Source organism: Corythoichthys intestinalis, chromosome 15 (assembly GCF_030265065.1).
Source record: "Corythoichthys intestinalis isolate RoL2023-P3 chromosome 15, ASM3026506v1, whole genome shotgun sequence".
In the NCBI taxonomy this organism is placed as follows: domain Eukaryota; kingdom Metazoa; phylum Chordata; class Actinopteri; order Syngnathiformes; family Syngnathidae; genus Corythoichthys; species Corythoichthys intestinalis.
The window spans coordinates 26,971,801-26,992,580 of NC_080409.1; the positions used below are offsets into that span (position 1 = coordinate 26,971,801).

At 40.4% G+C, this 20,780-nt stretch overlaps 1 protein-coding gene across 1 annotated transcript; it reads left to right on the forward strand.

Annotated features, from left to right (window-relative positions):
- The first annotated feature begins 903 nt into the window (after positions 1-903).
- On the forward strand, positions 904-18,235 carry foxo3a (forkhead box O3A). The gene is made up of 2 exons (XM_057860155.1): positions 904-2,616; positions 10,143-18,235. The coding sequence occupies exons 1-2, from the start codon at positions 2,092-2,094 to the stop codon at positions 11,259-11,261; spliced, it is 1,644 nt and encodes a 547-aa protein (XP_057716138.1). The 5' UTR covers positions 904-2,091; the 3' UTR covers positions 11,262-18,235.
- Positions 18,236-20,780: the final 2,545 nt, after the last annotated feature.

The window sequence follows — 20,780 nt, forward strand, 5'->3', positions numbered from 1 at the left end:
TTTGAAATGTAAATAAACCAATCTATTGTGATAAAACAACAAAATTGAAATAACTGCATTAACCATCAAAGTGAAGTCTAAGTGTAACTGTAGTCTTGAAACGAATCTGAATAAGGAAAAACATTGTGATAAAATAATGCAAACTGGTTAAACTTGAGAGTAGCTGAGATCTATCATGACAGAACATCGCTTCAATGATATCTGGCGCCATCTAGCGTCGTGAATGGGGAGAGTAGCTGAGACCTGTCATGACAGAACATTTCTTCAATGATATCTGGCGCCATCTAGCGTCGTGAATGCGGAGAGTAGCTGAAACTTCTCATGACAGAACATTGCTTCAATGATATCTGGCGCCATCTAGCGTCGTGAATGGGTATAATGTCTAGACCGCGAATATAAGACGACCCCCTCTTTTTCAGGCTTATTTCAATGCAAAAAACAGTCTTATATTCGGGTCAATACGGTAACTGTTCTTGAAAACTACTTTCTCAAGCAGTTATTGGAAAAAATGACATATCTAGAGACAATGAATTGATTCTCGAGAAAATACATATAAGTGCAACTTAATCTTTTTTAAAAGTATTTTTTTTTTTTTTTTATGCAGTATATTTATTTTAAAAATTGTGATATCAAAAATAAACATGATGCTTGGGGGAAAAATATTTTCAATGAAATAATACAAATTAATCAGTGTAAAATTGACTTTTTCCATTGTAATGTTTATGTTTAAAAAAAAAAAAAAAAAAACGCCATTGTAATGTTTTTGTTTAAAAAAAAAAAAAAAAAAAGGCAATGTTTACAAAACAATTTAAAAACGATTGATTCTTGAAAAACTACTTGTTTCTCAATAAAATCCCACTGGTGTCTTTGAAAATATGACTTGATTTTACAAAGATTACAACTTTATTCCGAAATATAACTGAAAAGTCGAGTTGTCCAATATTATCGGGTAGCCGATAATGTACGACGAGAAAAGGATTTTAAAATGATATTGGATAATATCGACATCGGTTTTGGCCCAATATGCATATGGCATTGCTGTCATGTCCATGTTATTGCCTGCCTGTGTTTTTGGTGTTTTTTCACCCACTGCTGGCACTTAGGTGTAATTAGTTTTGATAGGTTCCAGCACTTTCTGCTGACGTATAAGTGCCTTATTGGCACTTTGCACTTGATCCAAAAAGCTGATGTTTGCACTATTTTGATAATATTGGCACTTTTCTCTAACTTTAGTCGAAGTTGTCCTCTTATTTTTCACAGTATGTTTATTTGGAAAACCTTTATGTTGTTACATTTTTCGTTATTAAAGCATCCATTGGGGCACCACAATACAATTAGCCATAATAAATTAAGTCCACGACCGTATATACCGTTATCGGTTTGATATCGGTATCTGATTTATGGAATTGCACAATATCGGGATATTGGTTAAAAAGTAATTATCGGACAGCTCCACTGAAAAGCATGCCAAAGTTCTTCTCTCGCAGCTAATGAGTTTACAGTTTAACAAAAAAAACTTTCATGAAGAGGACGGAAAAAGGAAAACTCATCAAAAAATAATCTCTCCCAACACAAACGGATTGGACGTATATCGCCGTCAATGGCAGCTAATTATTTGAGCGGGATGTGCATCCAGCTGGGCATTCCCATGGGAAGCCAAGTGGTGACGTCACTGCTCCATACTGTCGCTTTAATTCGGAGCAGTGCAGAGGAGGAGGACGAGGAAGAAGAGGAGGTGCAGCAGAATTGTGTCGTTGAATGAACGATTTGCATGTGCAAACATCACCGTGGAGGTCAAGTGCAGCTGTGTAGGGAGCCGCATTTCTGCAGCAAGGTGGAGGAGCAGCGAGGTTGATGCACCCGAATGTCGTGGGAGGAAATGGTCAAGATGGCAGCGGAGTGACGTGTTAAATGCTTCTGGGTGCTTGCAGAAGAAAGCCAAGCCGAGGTCTTTCATTTCCTCCGCGAAGTGTCCTTAGCATGCATTCCAGCAAATAGACTGCACCCGCCCCACTGCTCTTATTTGCCTGCCCACACATTGATGGAATGCGACCCGAGTGACTTCCCGACCTACTCATCCCCCACCGTAACATGGCCGAGCCCAGCGAGCCGAATGTGGAGATTGACCCGGACTTCGAGCCCCAAAAACGGCCACGCTCGTGCACTTGGCCGTTGCCCCGTCCGGAGCTCGGCGCGGCGGGCAAACCAGGGGCGAACGACGCTGATGTCATCCCCGAGGAAGAGGATGATGACGAGGAGGGAGGAGCCGGAGGAGGCGTCGGTGCTCTCCGGGAGGCCAACGGGGCTCTCGCGCCGAGTGCGCTCGCTCCCTCTGGCCTCCGCCTGACCGCGCCGCCCCGCAGCGAGGAGCCCGCGGATGGTTCGCCGTCCTCAGCTCAACTGACGCCAATCGCCGCTGCCTCCTCACAGCAGCTGCGGAAGTCGTCGGCCCGCCGGAACGCCTGGGGCAACTACTCGTACGCGGACCTCATCACGCAGGCCATCGAGTCGTCTCCCGAGAAGAGGCTCACCTTGTCTCAAATCTACGACTGGATGGTCCGCTCTGTGCCCTACTTCAAGGACAAGGGAGACAGCAACAGCTCAGCTGGATGGAAGGTGAGCGAGCCATCACTGGCGTACACCTGCAACGCTGCACTGGAATTTTTGCAACTGTATTTTTAACCCTTCGTAGGACAATTAACTATTTTGGTAACTGGGAAAAAAAACAAAAAAACCTTTACCTCATAAAAAAAAAGCTGGCGTCCTCGTATGTGGGCATCACATTTGGGCTCATGTAGGCCACAAGATTTAACATTTGGTACTGTGGTAACTGTGGCCCGCATGACCGAAATGTGACGTCCATATATGCGGACACCAGGCCTCAATTACAGTATATATACAGTATGTGTATATACATACCTACTTATATGTGATTATATAATCATACTTCTATAAATAAAAATTAAGGCTGCATCTATTGATTATATTATTAGTCGATTAATCGATGAAGTAGTTAGTTTGAATTATTGAGTAATCGGATAATAAACAAAAAATAAAATACCTGAGCTGAGCCTCAAATTGTATAAAAAATAAAAGATCCAATTACAACAAAAGAAAAAATGGCTAAATTACGTAGCAAAAGTTCGCTAGCTTAAATGTTAAAAACTACTAAAAGATTTTTTTTACAGTTCTCTTAACAAATGGTTCAAACACATATTCTCACAAAAAACGGCTAAATATACCTATAAACTAAATTATGAATGCATTAAAAAAAAAACAGCTCAAACAAAAACTTAGTAAATGTTGGTCTTAACAGGGAGCAGCTGGATTCAGCCATCTGAAATGAGTTATGTCATATTCACTGTCGCCACTAGAGGGCAGTGTATCCACCCAAATCCATAGGACTAAATGCAAACACTTTCAAAACCAACCATTGCAACGCCACTTTAATCAAACGAATACTCAAAGCAGCAAAATTTGATTTGAATCTTTTTTCTAATTGAATTACTCGAGTTCTTCAATTAATCGTTGCTGCACTATTAAAAATAATGTTAATTAAAAGATTAATAGTCTACAATTAAAATGAATATAGGCCTATTTATACATTTTAATGTACGATAAGTAGTACAGTATATAACACATTGGCTGGCATTGACAAAAGCAGACGTCCAATCCATTTTGACTGAGAGGACTAATAGTGAATAATTGCTGCCAGCCTTATTGAGGCTGAGAGGACTAATAGTGAATAATTGCTGCCAACCTTCTCAGTCAAAATGGATTGGACCTCTATAGCGCTGTCAGTGTCGGCCAATGAGTTAAATGAAATGTGTGCCTAATATAGGGATAAAACGTGCTTTGTTGTGTTTCAAAATTGATTACATTGATTTCCGCCCTTATAATTCTACATACAACAATAAACCTCTGGGAAAAAATGAGCAAATTTATAAAAATTAAAAAATGAGCCTCCCCTCGTTCAGGGCCGGCCCAGGCCATTTCGGAGCCCTAAGCAAAATAATGCAAAGGGGCCCATATTTTTGGCCCACCATTTCGTCACAGTGTACTGTGAAACCCATACATGCAATCCAACCCATAAGTACATATTTTGTATATTAATCAGATTTTGTTGCACTGCATACTTCAAACTTCTCACCCCAAATGATTGTCAGTACTTGCTGTAGATAGCGCCAAACCTTTTTCTAAAAGAGGAAAGAAAGAAGTTAAGGAAGAACTTTTTTTTTTTTTTTAAGCTTGTAATCAAGTATCAAAACTCACAAAAGTCAAATAAAGCAAACTGCAGTAGACAAAATAGAATATAAATTAAACAATTGCCAGATTGAGAGGCCCCCTAGTGGTCAGGGGCCCTACGCAGCTGCATAGTCTGCGTATAGGCTGGGCCGGCCCTGCCCTCATTTACGTTTTGCAGGCTTATTCCTATAGTTAAACATTACTTTTCTCAAAATTCTGTGCACAACACCTCGGTAAGCAAGCGCAGTATTAAAAGTTTTTTTTTTTTTTTTTTTTAATTCAAAACAAATGTAGGGGAAAGTGAACTTTTATTCCACAGCCTTATTTCAAATTCAAATGAATACATGAACTCTGTCAAAATTATGCATGCAACACACCATATCTACAAAAATTAAATGTATCTAAATGATTACACCGCTCCCCCAAACAAATCAGCGTTGAAAAAATGTTTAGCCCATCAAGTTTTCGAAAATTTTATACTCCAGCCTCCTTTTAAACTTTTAACAATTTCTACACACCTACAAGTAATGAAAATGGGAAAATGTTTGGGGCACTTTTTTCAAGTTTAAACACAAATCTACATGTGAAGAAAAAGTTAAATGTTTCCTTTTTCCATACAGTATTTATATTTTTTTGGTTACAGCTTTACTGTATTTCTAAATTCCACTCCAAAAAAATCATACATTGGAGCCTTGGGAGTAACTTCTCTCTCTCTCTGACTCTCTGGTCAACATTATCGGGCCCGCAAACAATTTCCTTTTGACTACCATTCATATTGAACACCAACAGACTAACAAATCCCTAATTGGTGCTACTGATAATAAACTACGACCCATAAAATCATACCCACTGTCTCCCATTGACTCTTGCATTGGCCCCCAAAAAATCTCCACTGGATGTAATTAATTTTTTGACAAAATAAATTCCTTGGAATGCCCCAAAATGACCCGGAAGTTACTCAAAATCAATATAATGTGACCAGGATTTGCTTTAAAAACATCAGGAGGTGCCTCAAAAGGAACAGAAAGTCGCCTTGCATTGCCGCGAAATAAACAGAAGGTTACCCGGAATTGCCACAAGATCAACAGGAAGTGATCCAAAATAAACAGGAAGTCATCTTAAAACAATTGCATTACCACACAGTTTCTCCAAAAAACGGCATTTTTCAAGTTTCTAAATGGTTTAAATTCCTTATTTTCTTACTCAATGGCTGCCATTGACAGCGATAGACAGCCAATCCATTTTAATTGGGAGAGGCTAGCAGGAAATGATCACTGCCAGCCCCCTCACTTCAAATGGATTGGAGAACTATCGCTATCAATGGCAGCAAAAGAGTTAAACTCAAATTTTATTTTGAGTTACTGCTTCTAGTTGCGTCTGTTGGTATTGTAAACATAGTTGAGTTATTACAATATCATGCACATTGTTTCATCATAGACAGTTTAGCGCTTCCCATTTGGTGTTGAGGATTATAGTCCATCCTAGAAAACTAATTCATCTGTCATGGAATCCAGTCTGATGAGAGCTTTGCTGGATTTAGGTGTGTGTATTCTCCGTGTGTGTGTGTGTGTGTGTGTGTGTGAGTGTGTCAGGAAATCAGTTTGTAATCCTGTGGCGCATAATTTCTTAAAGGAGCGCTGCACTAATTTTTTAGGGTCTTCTCAATGAGTTCCCCTTTGAAATAACAGTACAGTTACAATCAGTTGTGTTCAAAATTATTCAACCCCCACAGTGAATAAGTGTTTATGCAATTCTGAAATTCATTTTTCATCTCGTTTATAGTCACATCAAATAATGACATGTCAAATAGACAAATACAACTGAAATAACAAAAATATTTTTGGGAATATTCCAATTAATGTCCTTTCTGTGATTACCTCATTGACAAAATTATTCAAGTCCACCACTCTTAAGAACAAAGGTTTCCATCAGGTGTTGTCAAACAGCTGATGAATGGACAAAAAAGTTCAGAGAGGAGGTCAGTCACTTCTTAAGCAAGGATATAGATATAAAAAGATGGCAAAATGACTAAAAATTTCAAGGGACACAATTGGGAGCATAGTCCGCAAGTTTAAAGCTAAAGGCACAGTGGAAACGCTATCTGCACGTGGTAGAAAGAGGTTACTGTCTGCAACTGCTGTGCGATATCTGAAGCGAAAATCCCCGGGTGACAGCTGAGGAACTACGACAGGACATGGCATAGGAAGGTATTCAGGTTTCATCCCAGACAATAAGACACACAATGCAAAATGATGGCTTCCATGTAAGAACTCCCAGGCGCACCCCCCTGCTGACGCCAAAGCACAAGAAGTATGCCAAAAACCACGTGGACAAACCACAAAGGATAATGGTCTCAGGAGTGATGAGACCAAACTGGAACCTTTTGGGCCAATGGATCAACGGTACGTGTGGAGGAGAAAGAATGATCCCTATAAAGAAAAGAACACCCTATCTACTGTGAAGCATGATGTGGGGTCAGTCATGTTCTGGGGTTGTTTTGCTTCTTCAGGTACAGTGAATTGTCAGCGTGTGCAAAGTATTATGAATTCAGTTCAATACCAGGAGATCTTGAATGCAAATGGCATGCAGTCATTGACTGAGCTGAGGCTTGGGTGAGGTTGGACCTTTCAATAGGACAATAATCTGAAGCATACCTCAACATATACCATATCTTGGTTGCAAAAGAAGTGCCGGAAGATTCTGGAGTGGCCATCGCAATCACCAGACTTAAATCCCATTGAAAATTGAAGAAAGCTGTTGCAGCATGCAAGCTCAAAAATGTTAATGAACTGGAGGCCTTTGTCCATAAGGAATGGGCAAAGATACCTGTGGATCACTGCAAGAAACTTGTGTCAAGATATGCTTCATGTCTAAAGGATGTTATTGTTGCAAAGGATGTTGTATTAAGTACTAAAGTTACATATACTAGTACACATACATACGTAAGGGGTTGAATAATTTTGTCAATGAAGTAATCACAGAAATGCCATAATGCCATAAACGCCATAAATAAAAAAACATTTTTGTTATTTCAGTTGTATTTGTCTATTTAACATGTCATTATTTAATGTAATCATAAACAAAATGAAAAATAAATGTCAAACTTGCAAAAACACTCATCAACTGTGGAGGTTGAATAATTTTGAACACAACTGTAGACTTCACTATCCGTTGACTGGAAACTGGGTGTGGGGCTGCTCCGTAGGGGCCCATTTTCAAAAACTTAAAATTCAAATATTTTCAAAAACAAAACGACCTCCCTTAGGCATATATGAGTCTCCATAAGCAGCGACATCAAAAAATTCAAAGTCGTTTCCTTATAAAATCCTGATTAATTATTCTTTATATTCAATTCAATTCAATTTTATTTTTATAGACCTACACTCACCGGCCACTTTATTAGGTACACCGTGCTAGTAACGGGTTGGACCCTCTTTTGCCTTCAGAGCTGCCTCAATTCTTCGTGGCATAGATTCAACAAGGTGCTGGAGGCATTCCTCAGAGAGTTTGGTCCATATTGACATGATGGCATCACACAGTTGGTGCAGATTTGTCGGCTGCACATCCATGATGCGAATCTCCCGTTCCACCTAATCCCAAAGATGCTCTATTGGATTAAGATCTGGTGACTGTGGAGGCCATTTAAGTGCAGTGAACTCATTGTCATGTTCAAGAAACCAGTCTGAGATGATTCCAGCTTTATGACATGGTGCATTATCCTGCTGAAAGTAGCCATCAGAAGTTGGGTACATTGTGGTCATAAAGGGATGGACATGGTCAGCAACAATACTCAGGTAGGCTGTGGCATTCCAACAATGCTCAATTTGTACCAAGGGGCCCAAAGAGTGCCAAGAAAATATTGCCCACACCACTACACCACCACTACCAGCCTGAACCGTTGATACAAGGCAGGATGGATCCATGCTTTCATGTTGTTGACGCTAAATTCTGACCCTACCATCCGAATGTCGCAGCAGAAATCGAGACTCATCAGACCAGGCAACGCTATTGTCCAATTTCGATGAGCTTGTGCAAATTGTAAATGGTGTTAAATAGTGTTATACTTATATAGCACTTTTCCACCTTTCAAGGTGCTCAAAGCGCTTTACACTATCTCGCCATCTACCTACTGGTGACGCAGCAGCCTCAGTTTCCTGTTCTTAGCTGAAAGGAGTGGCACCCGGCGTGGTCTTCTGCTAGTGTAGCCCATCTGCCTCAAAGTTCGACGTACTGTCCGGTCAGAGATGCTCTTTTGCCTACCTTGGTTGTAACGGGTGGTTATTTGAGTCACTGTTGCCTTTCTATCAGCTCGAACCAGTCTGGCCATTCTCCTCTGACCTCTGGCATCAACAAGGCATTTCCGCCCACAGAACTGCTGCTCACTGAATATTTTTTCTTTTTCGGACCATTTTCTGTAAACCCTAGAGATGGTTGTGCGTGAAAATCCCAGTAGATCAGCAGTTTCTGAAATACTCAGACCAGCCCTTCTGGCGCCAACAACCATGCCACGTTCAAAGTCACTCAAATCACCTTTCTTCCCCATACTGATGCTCGGTTTGAACTGCAGGAGATTGTCTTAAACCATTTCTACATACCTAAATGCACTGAGTTGCCGCCATATGATTGGCTGATTAGAAATGAAGTGTTAACGAGCTGTTGGACAGGTGTACCTAATAAAGTGCCCGGTGAGTGTATATCACAACAAGGTTGTCTCAAAGGGCCTTGCAGAGGCAATATGATACACAGTCAGAAACAGTAGGTGAATTAATAAAGTTCAAGTCCTGGGCATCCCCCATCCTTAGACCCTCCATGTCAGCAAAAACTCCAAAAACCCTTTGGGAAAAATGAGAAACCTTGGGGAGAACCACAGTCAGGAGAGATCCACTATAGGCTATAGATGCACCAGGACTGATGGTGGGTATTAGCAGCAGGAGGTCCAATTTGTAGAGATGCAATGGAATGAAGAAACAAGAGGAGGTACATCTCAGGATAGGGGAAAAGGGGACACCGGGTGACTAGTGATGAAGAGACTAGTCAACTAGATATTAGAATTAGAAAAGAGAAACAAAGTAAGACAAGTGGTAAGTAGAGTGAGGAAAAGGGGATCGGACTCAGTGGCTGAACTTCCCCCAGCGTTATAGCTTCTAGTTCATAATTTCTAGTACTATATATAAGTACTGTATAACAAAACTTAATAATATAATAATAATAGGGTGGTAGTGGGTCCCACTTTTCTCTTTCGTTCTTTTGGCTCTGTCTTGTCTTCTTCTCCTTGGGCCCTGGGTTCCTGCTGGACCGCGGTGTTGGCTGCCACGCTGCCCTGCACTGGGCGGGTAGGGGGATTCGTTGCTTTTCTTAGGGGTGGTCTGTTCCCGCACTGGAGCTTGGGGGCCCCGTGGCACTCCTAGTGCATGGGGCCTGGAGTGACTCTGCTGATTCAGTAATACCTGCAGGTGATTTGTCCTAATACTGGGTTGCCCACTACGGATTACTAAAAATGTTTCCACACTCACCATCCAAACACTTTTTATCTGTCTTATCTTCTCTCTTTCGGTTAGGAGGTTTCCCCTCCCCACATGGTGTCCCCTCTGTAAGAGTAGACAACAATACTATTTATTCTGGGTAGCATATGTTTTAAATGATGTATTATTATTATTTTCTGTTCTTCTTTTCTCTCTGTCCCCCCAAAACCCTTCTCTGTGTGTGAATAATGAGCACAATATAAACAACTGAAAAACAATGACAGTTTAAAAAAATTTAAAAAATAAAAAAAGACTATAAGAAGTGTTTTTCTTCAATTTTAAATGGTAAAATTCTGGCAACCACAGCTGCCAATATCATACCATAAATTTAACAGTTTTTTAATGTTTACAGTGAAGTTTGCTCTGTGTTGACAGAATTCCATCCGGCACAATCTGTCCTTGCATAGCCGCTTTGTGAAGGTCCAGAATGAAGGGACTGGGAAGAGCTCGTGGTGGATGGTCAACCCTGACGGTGGCAAAGGCGGCAAGGCGCCACGTCGGCGTGCCGTCTCCATGGACAACAGCAAGTACATGAAAGGCGCCCGGGGCCGGGCCACCAAGAAGAAAGCCTCGCTGCAAGCTGCCCAAGACAGTGGGTCCGAGAGCACATCAGGCCTCTCCAAGTGGACGGGCAGCCCCACGTCACGCAGCAGTGACGAGCTAGACGCTTGGACCGACTTCCGCTCGCGGACCAATTCCAACGCTAGCACGCTGAGCGGCCGCTTGTCGCCCATCCTGGCCAACCTTGAACCGGACGAGGCGCCTGACGATGACTCACCGCTGTCCCCCATGCTGTTCTCCAGCCCTAGCAGTGCGTCGCCGTCCACGGGACCCGCCAACCTAAACGACGGACTGATGGACGACCTGCTGGACAACATCAGCCTGACGGCGTCCCGTCAGGTTCCTCCCGACGAGGGTGAGGACGATGACCCGGGAGGCTCCGTCTTCACCTTTAGCAGCCCGGTCGGGAGCTACGTGCCTGCCCCGCTTTTCAGCCCGCCGTCCATAACCGGCCTGCGTCAGTCGCCCATGCAGACCATCCAAGAGAACAAGCAGACTAGCTTCTCTTGCGCGGCACACCTGACACTTCAGGACCTCCTGAGCCTGGACTCTGGTAATGTCCTGCTCACCCAGTCTGACCCACTCATGTCGCAGGCCAGCACCGCCGTGTCCATGCAGAACTCTCGCCGCAATGTGCTGCTTCTGCGGAAAGACCATGCCTCCTCTGCCGTTCAGCCACAAATTCCATCCGGAAATGGCCTCAGGTCTCCCGGCAAGAGCTCCCCGGCCTCGCCCGGCCGGGACCACTTCCCCACCACCACCGCCGACCTGGACCTGGAGGTGTTCAACGGTGCCCTGGAGTCCGACATGGACTCCATCATCCGCAATGAGCTGATGGAAGCTGACTGCCTGGACCTCAGCTTCGACGTCGCCCACAACGCGAACGTCAAACCGGGGGGCTTCAAGCAGACGTCGAGCTGGGTCCAGAGCTGAGGGGTCCGGAACTAGACTCTGCTAGTGAGGTGTTCAATTGTATTAATGTCATTTCATGTTTCATCCTGGAGGTGAATGCGTTAAATTTATGACCGCCAATAACGGTGACAGACGTCCAATCCCATTTTACCTAGGAGGTCGGAGTTTGCGCAGTGAACGAATGTTCGTGGTCGTTCGAGAACAAAAGTTTGTGAAGTCGTTTGTGAAAAAAGTTTAACTAAAGTTCGCGAAATCGTTCGTAAAGTTGTTCGTAAACAGCAGTTGAAACTGAAAGTCTCTGAACTCGTTTGGTTAAGTCGTTCAATGAAGGAAAGTTCATGAATGAAAGTTTGTGAACTCGTCCTATGAAAAAAAGTTTGTCAACAAAAATTTGTGACGCCGTTCAATGCAGGATTGCTTGTAATTGAGGAGGGATTGGACGTCTCTCGCCATCAATGGCAGCCAACGAGTTGAGTGTGGCCAGTGAGTTTTGTTATGTGTACTGTACTCTCAAGTCTTTACACACACAAAACTGATCAATGAACATGAGCAACTTGTCATACTGGAGCAAAAGTTTTATTCGTCTCAGGGAAGTTTTCTCTCGTCGACATTTTTGCCAAACCTGGGCCGACAGCCCGTTTACAAAAAGGAAGATACTTGACATCTTTATCATTTTTTTTTTTGTCTCTGAGTTTGATGATCATGTTGTTGTGTCATTGACGGTAATGGTCATTAGTGTCATAGAATCGGTTACAAAGTAAATTTTCCAACCCATGTCTCGGAAGCCACATAAGGAAAATGATTGGCTTTGGTGTTAGGGGTTAATACATTGTACGTTCAAGCCATATCATGACGCGTACGGGTGAGCTTTTTTTTTATTTGCGTAATGACCCACGTTGTATCGGAACAGTAGCAACAGCTCAGAGCTACAGTGCTTGACAAATGTATTTGATCATGTTTTACCATTTTGAACAGAAATGTTTTTTTCCCCTTTTGTGATATCTCAGCTCTTAATTAATGAATATTGCAAGTACTGATTCCCATCACACTCAAACTTCATCCTTAAGATTTCATTTTTTTTCATGATAAATTGAGATTTTTTTAATCCCCTTCTTTAAGATATGTTGACTTTTTATTTCTTGTGAATTATAGCAAAACTCATAACTGATTTCATCAAGTTATGACTTCACATTTTCAACTTTCAGTTATTTAATTTGTAAATTAATGTAGTGATATCCTTCCTTCTTGGACTTGTCTTTTTTCATCTTTATATCCCACATTATTCAACTATACGGTGATTCCCTATCCCCAAACAACTTTTAAGTTGTGACCTTTTCATGTTTTCTTAAAACTGTACTCTTATTAAATTGCCACAACCTAATTGGACAACTTTTATTCCATTTGGAAATTTGCCAATCTTATGACCTTATTCTTGTAATATAACATTTTTGTAACTTTCTTCTGATTTTTTCGCGTGATTTTGGCGATACCCCCCCCCCCATTTTTTCCTAGTAATTTCTTGTAAAATGTTGTCATTTTATGTGAATTTGCAACCATTTTTCAGAATATTGCACTTTTAGATGTGTCATTTTAAAACGTTCATGTTAATTTATTACATTCTTGCAAAAGTAGAATTCACTTTTTCCCTTGTTACAGTATATTGCGTCTTTATTCTCATAATGTACAACTTCAGAAATGTTCAACCATTATTGCAGTATTATGATTTGCATGAACGTTTTGTTGTTGCCATTTTGCCATTCTTTGAGTACTGGTCTAATACATTTGTTAAGAGCTGTAAGTTGACCATGAACTCACTGACTGCCGTTGACAGTGATAGAAGTCCAATTTTACTGGGAAGGCTAGTGGTTATTTGACTTGCTCACGTTTGTTCCTTAACTTTTGTTCATTGAACTTGTTCATAAACATTTGTTCACAAACTGTTGCTCACCGACTTTCGTTCATTGAAGTCATTCACAAACTGTTTTTTCAACAAAAAAAAAAAAAAAAAAAACTTGTCGACTGAACTCAAGGGCGTATGTTTGGTCTCAACATTTGTAGGGACGATATAACAGCATAACCTGCATGTACACTTCTTGCTGGGGACAGGACATCAATAAGACCAAACATATTGGATGAACGGGGGTCAGGGCCTCATTTCTCGTGAATATGAACCTAATTAATTGATAGGGTAAATGATCAATGCAAAATAAATCTGTATTGACTTATAGTTTCATGTGTTCAGGTGATACACCGTTTGATTCAAACCTTTGTTTTCAAAAACTAAAACATTTTGAGAACTTCCAGTATAAATGCCTGGATTTTATTAGCAAATTTAGATTGTAACATTTGAACATAATTTAATTACATTAACATACACAATAAATAAAAAATTGTTAATAATCTCTTAACTATCCAGGAATGCAAAAATAAATAATAAACATTTGCCTTGCCACTCAACGTTGTCCATCTAAATAAATGAAATATTACTGAAAAGCCTTCTTAGTGAGGGAATAACAAAAATACCGTAATGGCCCGAATATAAGACGGCTATGATTATAAGACGACCCCCTCTTTTTCAAGACTCAAGTTTGAAAAAAGACTTTTTGAACACCAAATTAATTTTTATACAGAAAATTATTACAGTACATTCGTAACAAATGATTATACAGTGGGGAGAACAAGTATTTGATACACTGCCAATGGGTTTTCCCATTGTCAGTGTATCAAATACTTGTTCTCCCCACTGAACCAATTTATTTGAGAGAAAAAGCATGTAATTTTGCCTCATTCAAATCTTAATATCTGAACATTTAAATATGTAAACTAAAGTGCAATCACATTCGTAAATGAATGGCTTCTGGTTTTTGAAATGTAAATAAACCTATCTATTGTGCTAAAACAACAAAATTGCAATAACTGCATTAACCATCAAAGTGAAGTCTAATTGTAACTGTAGTCTTGAAACAAATCTGAATAAGGAAAAATATTGCAATAAATTAATGCAAACTGGTTAAACTTGAGAGTAGCTGAGATTTGTCATGACAACATCGCTTCAATGATATCTAGCGTCGTGAATGGGGAGAGTAGCTGAGATCTGTCATGACAGAACATTGCTTCATTGATATCTGGCGCCATCTAGCGTCTTGAATGGGTATGATGTCTAGACCGCAAACATAAGACAACCCCCTGTTTTTCAGTCTTATTTAAATGCAAAAAACACCATCTTATATTCGGGCCAATACGGTAAATAAAAATGGAGCCTTCCTTCAGGTTAAACACTACTGCTTCGGTTTTTCAGTTGCAAAATTAGTGGTGTGTTCCCTACATCCACACCGTTGATGTCTTTTTAAATTACTTCAAAGGGGGCGGAGGAGGCGGCATGTTGTCGACATGTATTTCTGTCAGGGCTGTGAGTGCGTGTGTGAGTTGGCGGGGTGTCAAGTCATCAGCCAATCAAATGTGCGTTTGAGGGGAGAAAAATGGACTTGCACATTCAGAAAATTAAAAGGGGTAAATATAAGTGAACATAATGAAAATAATTCATTTAATAATGGTAGGATCAATTCTGTTCTTGCAACATAAGACGAACATAAGACGATCTACAGTAAATGACCCATGTAACTGAAGTCATTATATAATGTAAATAAGGTTGCCTAAAAGTTGGTGGGGACAATTTGAGCATCCTGAAAAGTTGGTCGTGTTAGTGTCCTTAACATCCCCAGACAAACCTACTCCCTTGACTGAACTTGTTCACAAACTTTCATTCATTGAACTTTTTGAAACTTTCAATGAAGTCGTTTACATACTTTCACAACTTTTGTTCATTGACTAGTTCAAAAAACTGTTCACTTGTTCAACTTTCGTTCAGTTGCTATTTCACAAACATTTGTTCATTGAAGTTGTTCACGAACTTTCGTTCACAAACATTACATCACTGAACTCATTCATGAACTTTTCTTCAACTTTCGTTTACCAACTTTTGTCCATTGAACTCATTCACGAACTTAGATTCACGTGCTAGTTCATCAACTTTCATTCATTGAACTCATTCACTAACAATCGTTCACCATCTAGTTTTTAAAAAAAAACTTTCGCTCATGAGCTTGTTTTTTTTTTTTTTTCCAAACTTTCATTACCAAATTTTCATTCACGGCACCCGTTCACATACATACTTTTGTTCACTAACTTTTATTCATGGATGTCGTTCACCAACTTGTTCACTGAAGTCCTTCACAAACTTTTGTTCACAAACCTTTGTTCAGGAACTTTCGTTCACCAATATCCATTCATAAACTTTTTTAACTTGCTTTCATGAATATTTGTTCAGTGATCTTCCGAAAAACATTCATAAAAACCAAGGACCTATGTTTAGTTCGCGTTCACCCAAACTGTCAACTACAGGTACAGTGGTATGAAAAAGTATCTGAACCATTTGGAATTTCTCACATTTCTGCATATAGTCACCATCAAATGTGATCTGATCTTTGTCAAAATCACACACATGAAAAAACAGTGTGTGTGCTTTAACTTAAACACCCCAAACATTTACAGGTTTTCATATTTTAATGAGGATAGTATGCAAACATCACATTTAATATTTTGTGCCCCCACCCTTTGGCAGCAATAACTTTTACTTTTAATGCTTCCTGTAGCTCAGTCTGGCACATCGATCAGGACTAATCTTGGCCCATTCTTTACAAAACTACTGTAGTTCAGTCAGATTCCTGGGATGTCTGACATGAATCACTGTCTTTAGGTCATGCCACAGCATCTCAATGGGGTTCAAGTCTGGACTTTGACTTGGCCACTCCAGAACGTTTATTTTATTCTTCTGAAACCATTCTGAAGTTAATTTACTTCTGTGTTTTGATCACTGTCTTGTTGCAGCATCCATCCTCTTTTTAGCTTCAACTTTCTGATAGACGGTCTCAGGTTTTCCTGCAAAACGTCCTGATAAACTTTTGAACTCATTTTTCCATTAATGTTTGCAAGTTGTCTAGGCCCTAAGGCAGCAAAACAGCCCCAAATCATGATGCTCCATCCACCATCCTTCACGGTGGGGATGAGATGTTGATGTTGGTGAGCTGTTCCATTTTTCCTTCAAACGTTGTGGACGTTGTGTGTTATTCCCAAGCAATTCAACTTTGGTTTCGTCAGTCCACAAAATATTTTGCCAAAACCTCTGTGGAGTGTCTAAGAAGTGCCTTTTTGCGATCATTAAATGAGCAACAATGTTTTTTAGACAGCAGTGGCTTCCTTTGTGGCGTCCTCCCATGAACACCATTCTTGGCCATAGTTTTACATATAGTTGATGTGTGCACAGAGATATTGGACTGTGCCAGTGATTTCTGTAAGTCTTTAGCAGACACCCTAGGGTTCTTTTTTTTACCTCTCTAAGAATTCTGTGCTGAACTTTTGGTGTCATTTTTGGTGGACGGCCACTCCTTGGGAGAAAAGCAACAGTGCCAAACTCTCTCCATTTGCAGACAACTTCTCTGACTGTCGATTGATGAATATCTGGACTTTTAGAGATGGTTTTGTATCCTTTACCAGCTTTATACAAATCAACAATCCTTGGTCACAGGTCTTCAGACAGCTCTTTTGACCGAGCCATGATGCACATCAGACAATGCTTCTTCTCATCAAGACATATCTTACTAGGTGTGTGTTTTATAGTGGGCAGGGCAGCTTTAAACCACTCATCAATGATCGGTTGTTTGGTAAAAATTGGTTTCAATTGCTCTTTAAGTCTCCTTAGGCAGAGAGTTCACTTACATATTTTTCCCCTTTCTGTCATTGTTTGCGTGCTATCCTCATTAAAATATGAAAACCTATAAATGTTTGGGTGGTTGTAGTTAAAGCAGACACTGTTTTTTCATCTGTGTTATTTTGATAAAGCTCAGATCACATTTGATGGTGATTTTATGCAGAAATGTGAGAATTTCCAAAAGGTTCAGATACTTTTTCATACCACTGTACTTAATGAACTTCCGTTTATTGAACTAGTTCACGAACTAACCTTCATCAAATAATTACAGTAGAGCCCCCACAATGAATTTCACGTCTATTGCTATCAATAAGTTAACTTTGGAAATGGTTATCATTGTCTTGAATGAATGGACAATCCAGACGAAACTAAACGATAAGTTTACTTGTTTACTTGTGAGATCACTTTCCCTCCATTATGTCACTTTTAGAGTAAATAAGCAATGTGATAAATGAGCGTAAACGCAGCCTGCAGAGGACAGTTTGCTGTTGTTTGGTGCTATAAATAAGCTAGAAAAAGAGTGATTTAGTAAATCCCAGCCTCTGTCCCACCCTTATTATTAGCACTAGCTTTGTGCTGCCACCGTGAGACGGAAGCCAGTATCGCCAGAGCCATTCTTGCCATTTCAAGACAATTTTCCAACATTTTGCCAAACGTTTCTGCGTAGACATATCTATAGAGTTAGGTTGTGTAGATAAAAGGCAGAGCTGTAATAAGGGCAAAATAAATAAATAAATGAAACGACACAAATTTTTGTAGGAACATTAGGCGGTTATTTATTTCCAGTGTTAATTTGTTGGCAGGTATTTCAGTAAATTGTGGTTTTGCCGATGTCTCGAGAGACAGTGCATGTAAATAAAGCTTCCAGAACCACTCTAGTAAAACTGTTTTATGTGTGTGTGTGAAAATTGAATTTCCCCTGAGGAATTGCATGGTTGCAGGTGGAGGTAGGATACAATTTCCAATTGGCCAGCTGGGTTTGAGCTCCCGGCCAATCACGGTGCTGTATCCGAGAAGAACTCAGTGGGTCGGGAAGCTGAGTGGTGCATATTTTTACACATTTAAATGGAGCTTGGTTGGTGGTCGCTATGGAAGCGAGCAGTCAATTTTGACTCATTGGCCGCCATCAATGGCGGCACACGTCCAGTCCATTTGAACTGGGAGGCATGGCAGCAATCGAACGATCGTCCAAAACTTACCAGCAGTGGCGTGCACAGACAATTTGGGGGACAAGTCCTCAAAGGGGGAAAAAGGGCACCTTTTGCAGCGTGTATAATTGCTGCCTAATTGCAACAATGTGAATTAATAAAGGTAAATCACTGCAGATGTATTGCATTAGATATTTACTTATAAATATAAATAAATAGCAACCTATTCCAAACCAGCAAGGGACAACAAAACATTGTAACAGTCAAGATAAAATACAAACAGTCCAAATGAGAATTAACCCGGCTTTAAAGGAGCTATCGCCTTGGTATCATGTCTTGGAAGAGCCCGATGATCTCACTATTATCTCGACAATTTTTTTTAATTGACAAGAAATGTTATACAATCATTGAAACTTGTAAAGAACAGTAAACGTGCAAAATATACTAGGAAAAAAATTCATTATACAGAATAACGGAATAACACCGTAAAATAAAACGTAGGGAAGAAAACAGAAAACATACTAAATATTGAGCTAAAATATATAGTTTCATTTATTTTCCCTACCGACAGTGGTTGTGTGCTAGTCGCCACATCTATTGATTTATTGCAACTGGCTAGCCTAGCATGGTTAATAGGTAGGACTGGGCAGTCGGCTAATTTACAGAGTTGCACAGAGACAAAGGCTACTTTACGAGACAAATAGTTAAACAACTGAGGTTTAGGGTGGCATACACATACACTTTAGTTTATGTGTTACCTCTATGTAGGGGGTGCAGGCAGGGGCGAGGAGACGGCGCGGATGGCAGTTATTAATTGTACATACTGCTCTTGCTGCAATTAATGTTCCACTCTTCTGTCAGATTTTGTACCCCATCAGAAATTGCAACTTTGTGGTTCTGCGCATGTGCGTAACGTTGCAAATGGTCGCAAATGCATCAGCTCCAAAGTAAACACCACAAACCTTCTGTAAAGAAAGAAATATCTAATTACATTTGGTCATGGACGTGCACAAAGGGAAGTTCTCCTAACATACATCCTACTATCTGGTTCCGCTCAGCTCGACTTAACATCGCCCAAACTTTCTGTATAGAAATATCTAATTATGGTTAGTCATGGATCCGAACAAAGTTCTCCTAACACACATCCTACCATGTGATTCCGCTCAACTCAACTGCACACCTATCTCTCAACAGTGGACGCTGGAAGTCACTCACCGAAGGGGGTGCTGAGAATCTTATTTTGTTTTTCCCATCCAAAAACAGCTGTTTCGGTCCAAATTTGTCATGCTTGCGCTTTTTCTCTATTATAGGCGTGCACAATGGCAGTACACACACATGCTGGATAGTTTATGGCGTATTAAACTTCTACAAAGACTGCGTTCTATTTCACCTACAGTGTGTGTTGATGTTTTTGTATTGGAAATAAAAGCGCCCCCGTAATATAATGCAAATCCCCGCAGCTAGATGGCGCAATGACCCACATTTGAAAATTAAAAGATCCAATAAGCCTAGGTTTAAGACCCACTTTTCACAACACTCAAATTGCACATGAATATTCAACAGCGCTCTGCACGGTGGTATCTCAACAGCAACAACAAACAATAATATGGTAACAGTGCAAGCTATTTGAAGTTATCCACGGTCTAAATCTGCAGCTAACTTTTCCTCGCGGAAAAAAATCTATTTTTGTAAAGAAAAAAATTGCTAATTCGTTTTTGCACCATGTTAACGCCTCCTTTGTCAATGGTTACACTGTATTGGAACAGAAAAGGTATCACAAAAGTGAGTACACCCCTCGCATTTCTGCACATATTTATCTTTTCATGGGATAACACTGACAAAATACACTTTGACACAATGAAAAGTAGTCTGTTTGCAGCTCATATAAAAGTTTATTTTGCCCTCAAAATATAGCCATTAATATCCAAACCCCTGGCAACAAAAGTGAGCACACCGCATGGGAACTACGTACATCCCTAAATGTCCAAATTGAATACTGCTTGTCATTTTCCCTCCAAAATGTCACGTGACTTGTTACAGGAGTGCTGTCAGCATTGCTGCAGAGATTGAGGAGGTGGGGTGTCAGCCTGTTAGTGCTCAGACCATACGCCGTACTCTACATCAAATTGGTGTGCATGGCTGTCACCCCAGGAGGAAGCCTCTTCTGAAGACGGTACACGAGAAAGCCCGCAAACAGTTTGCTGAAGACATGTCAACAAAGCACATGGATTACTGGAACCATGTCCTATGGTTTGATGAAACGAAGATTAATTTGTTTGGTTCCGATGGTCTCAAGCATGTGTGGCGGTGACCAGGTGAGGAGTACAAAGATAAGTGTGTCATGCCTAGTCAAGCATGGTGGTGGGAATGAGCCCCCCCCAAAAACCTCTTCAATCTCTGCAGCAAAGCTGACAGCACTCCTGTAACGAGTCACATGACATTTTGGGGGGAAAATGACAAGCAGTAGTCAATTTGAACATTTAGGGATGTACGTAGTTCCCATGCAGTGTACTCACTTTTGTTGCCAGGGGTTTAGATATTAATGGCTATATTTTGAGTTATTTTGCATGGGGAAAATAAATGAACTTTATTACATACAGTAAGCTACACAGACTACTTTTCATT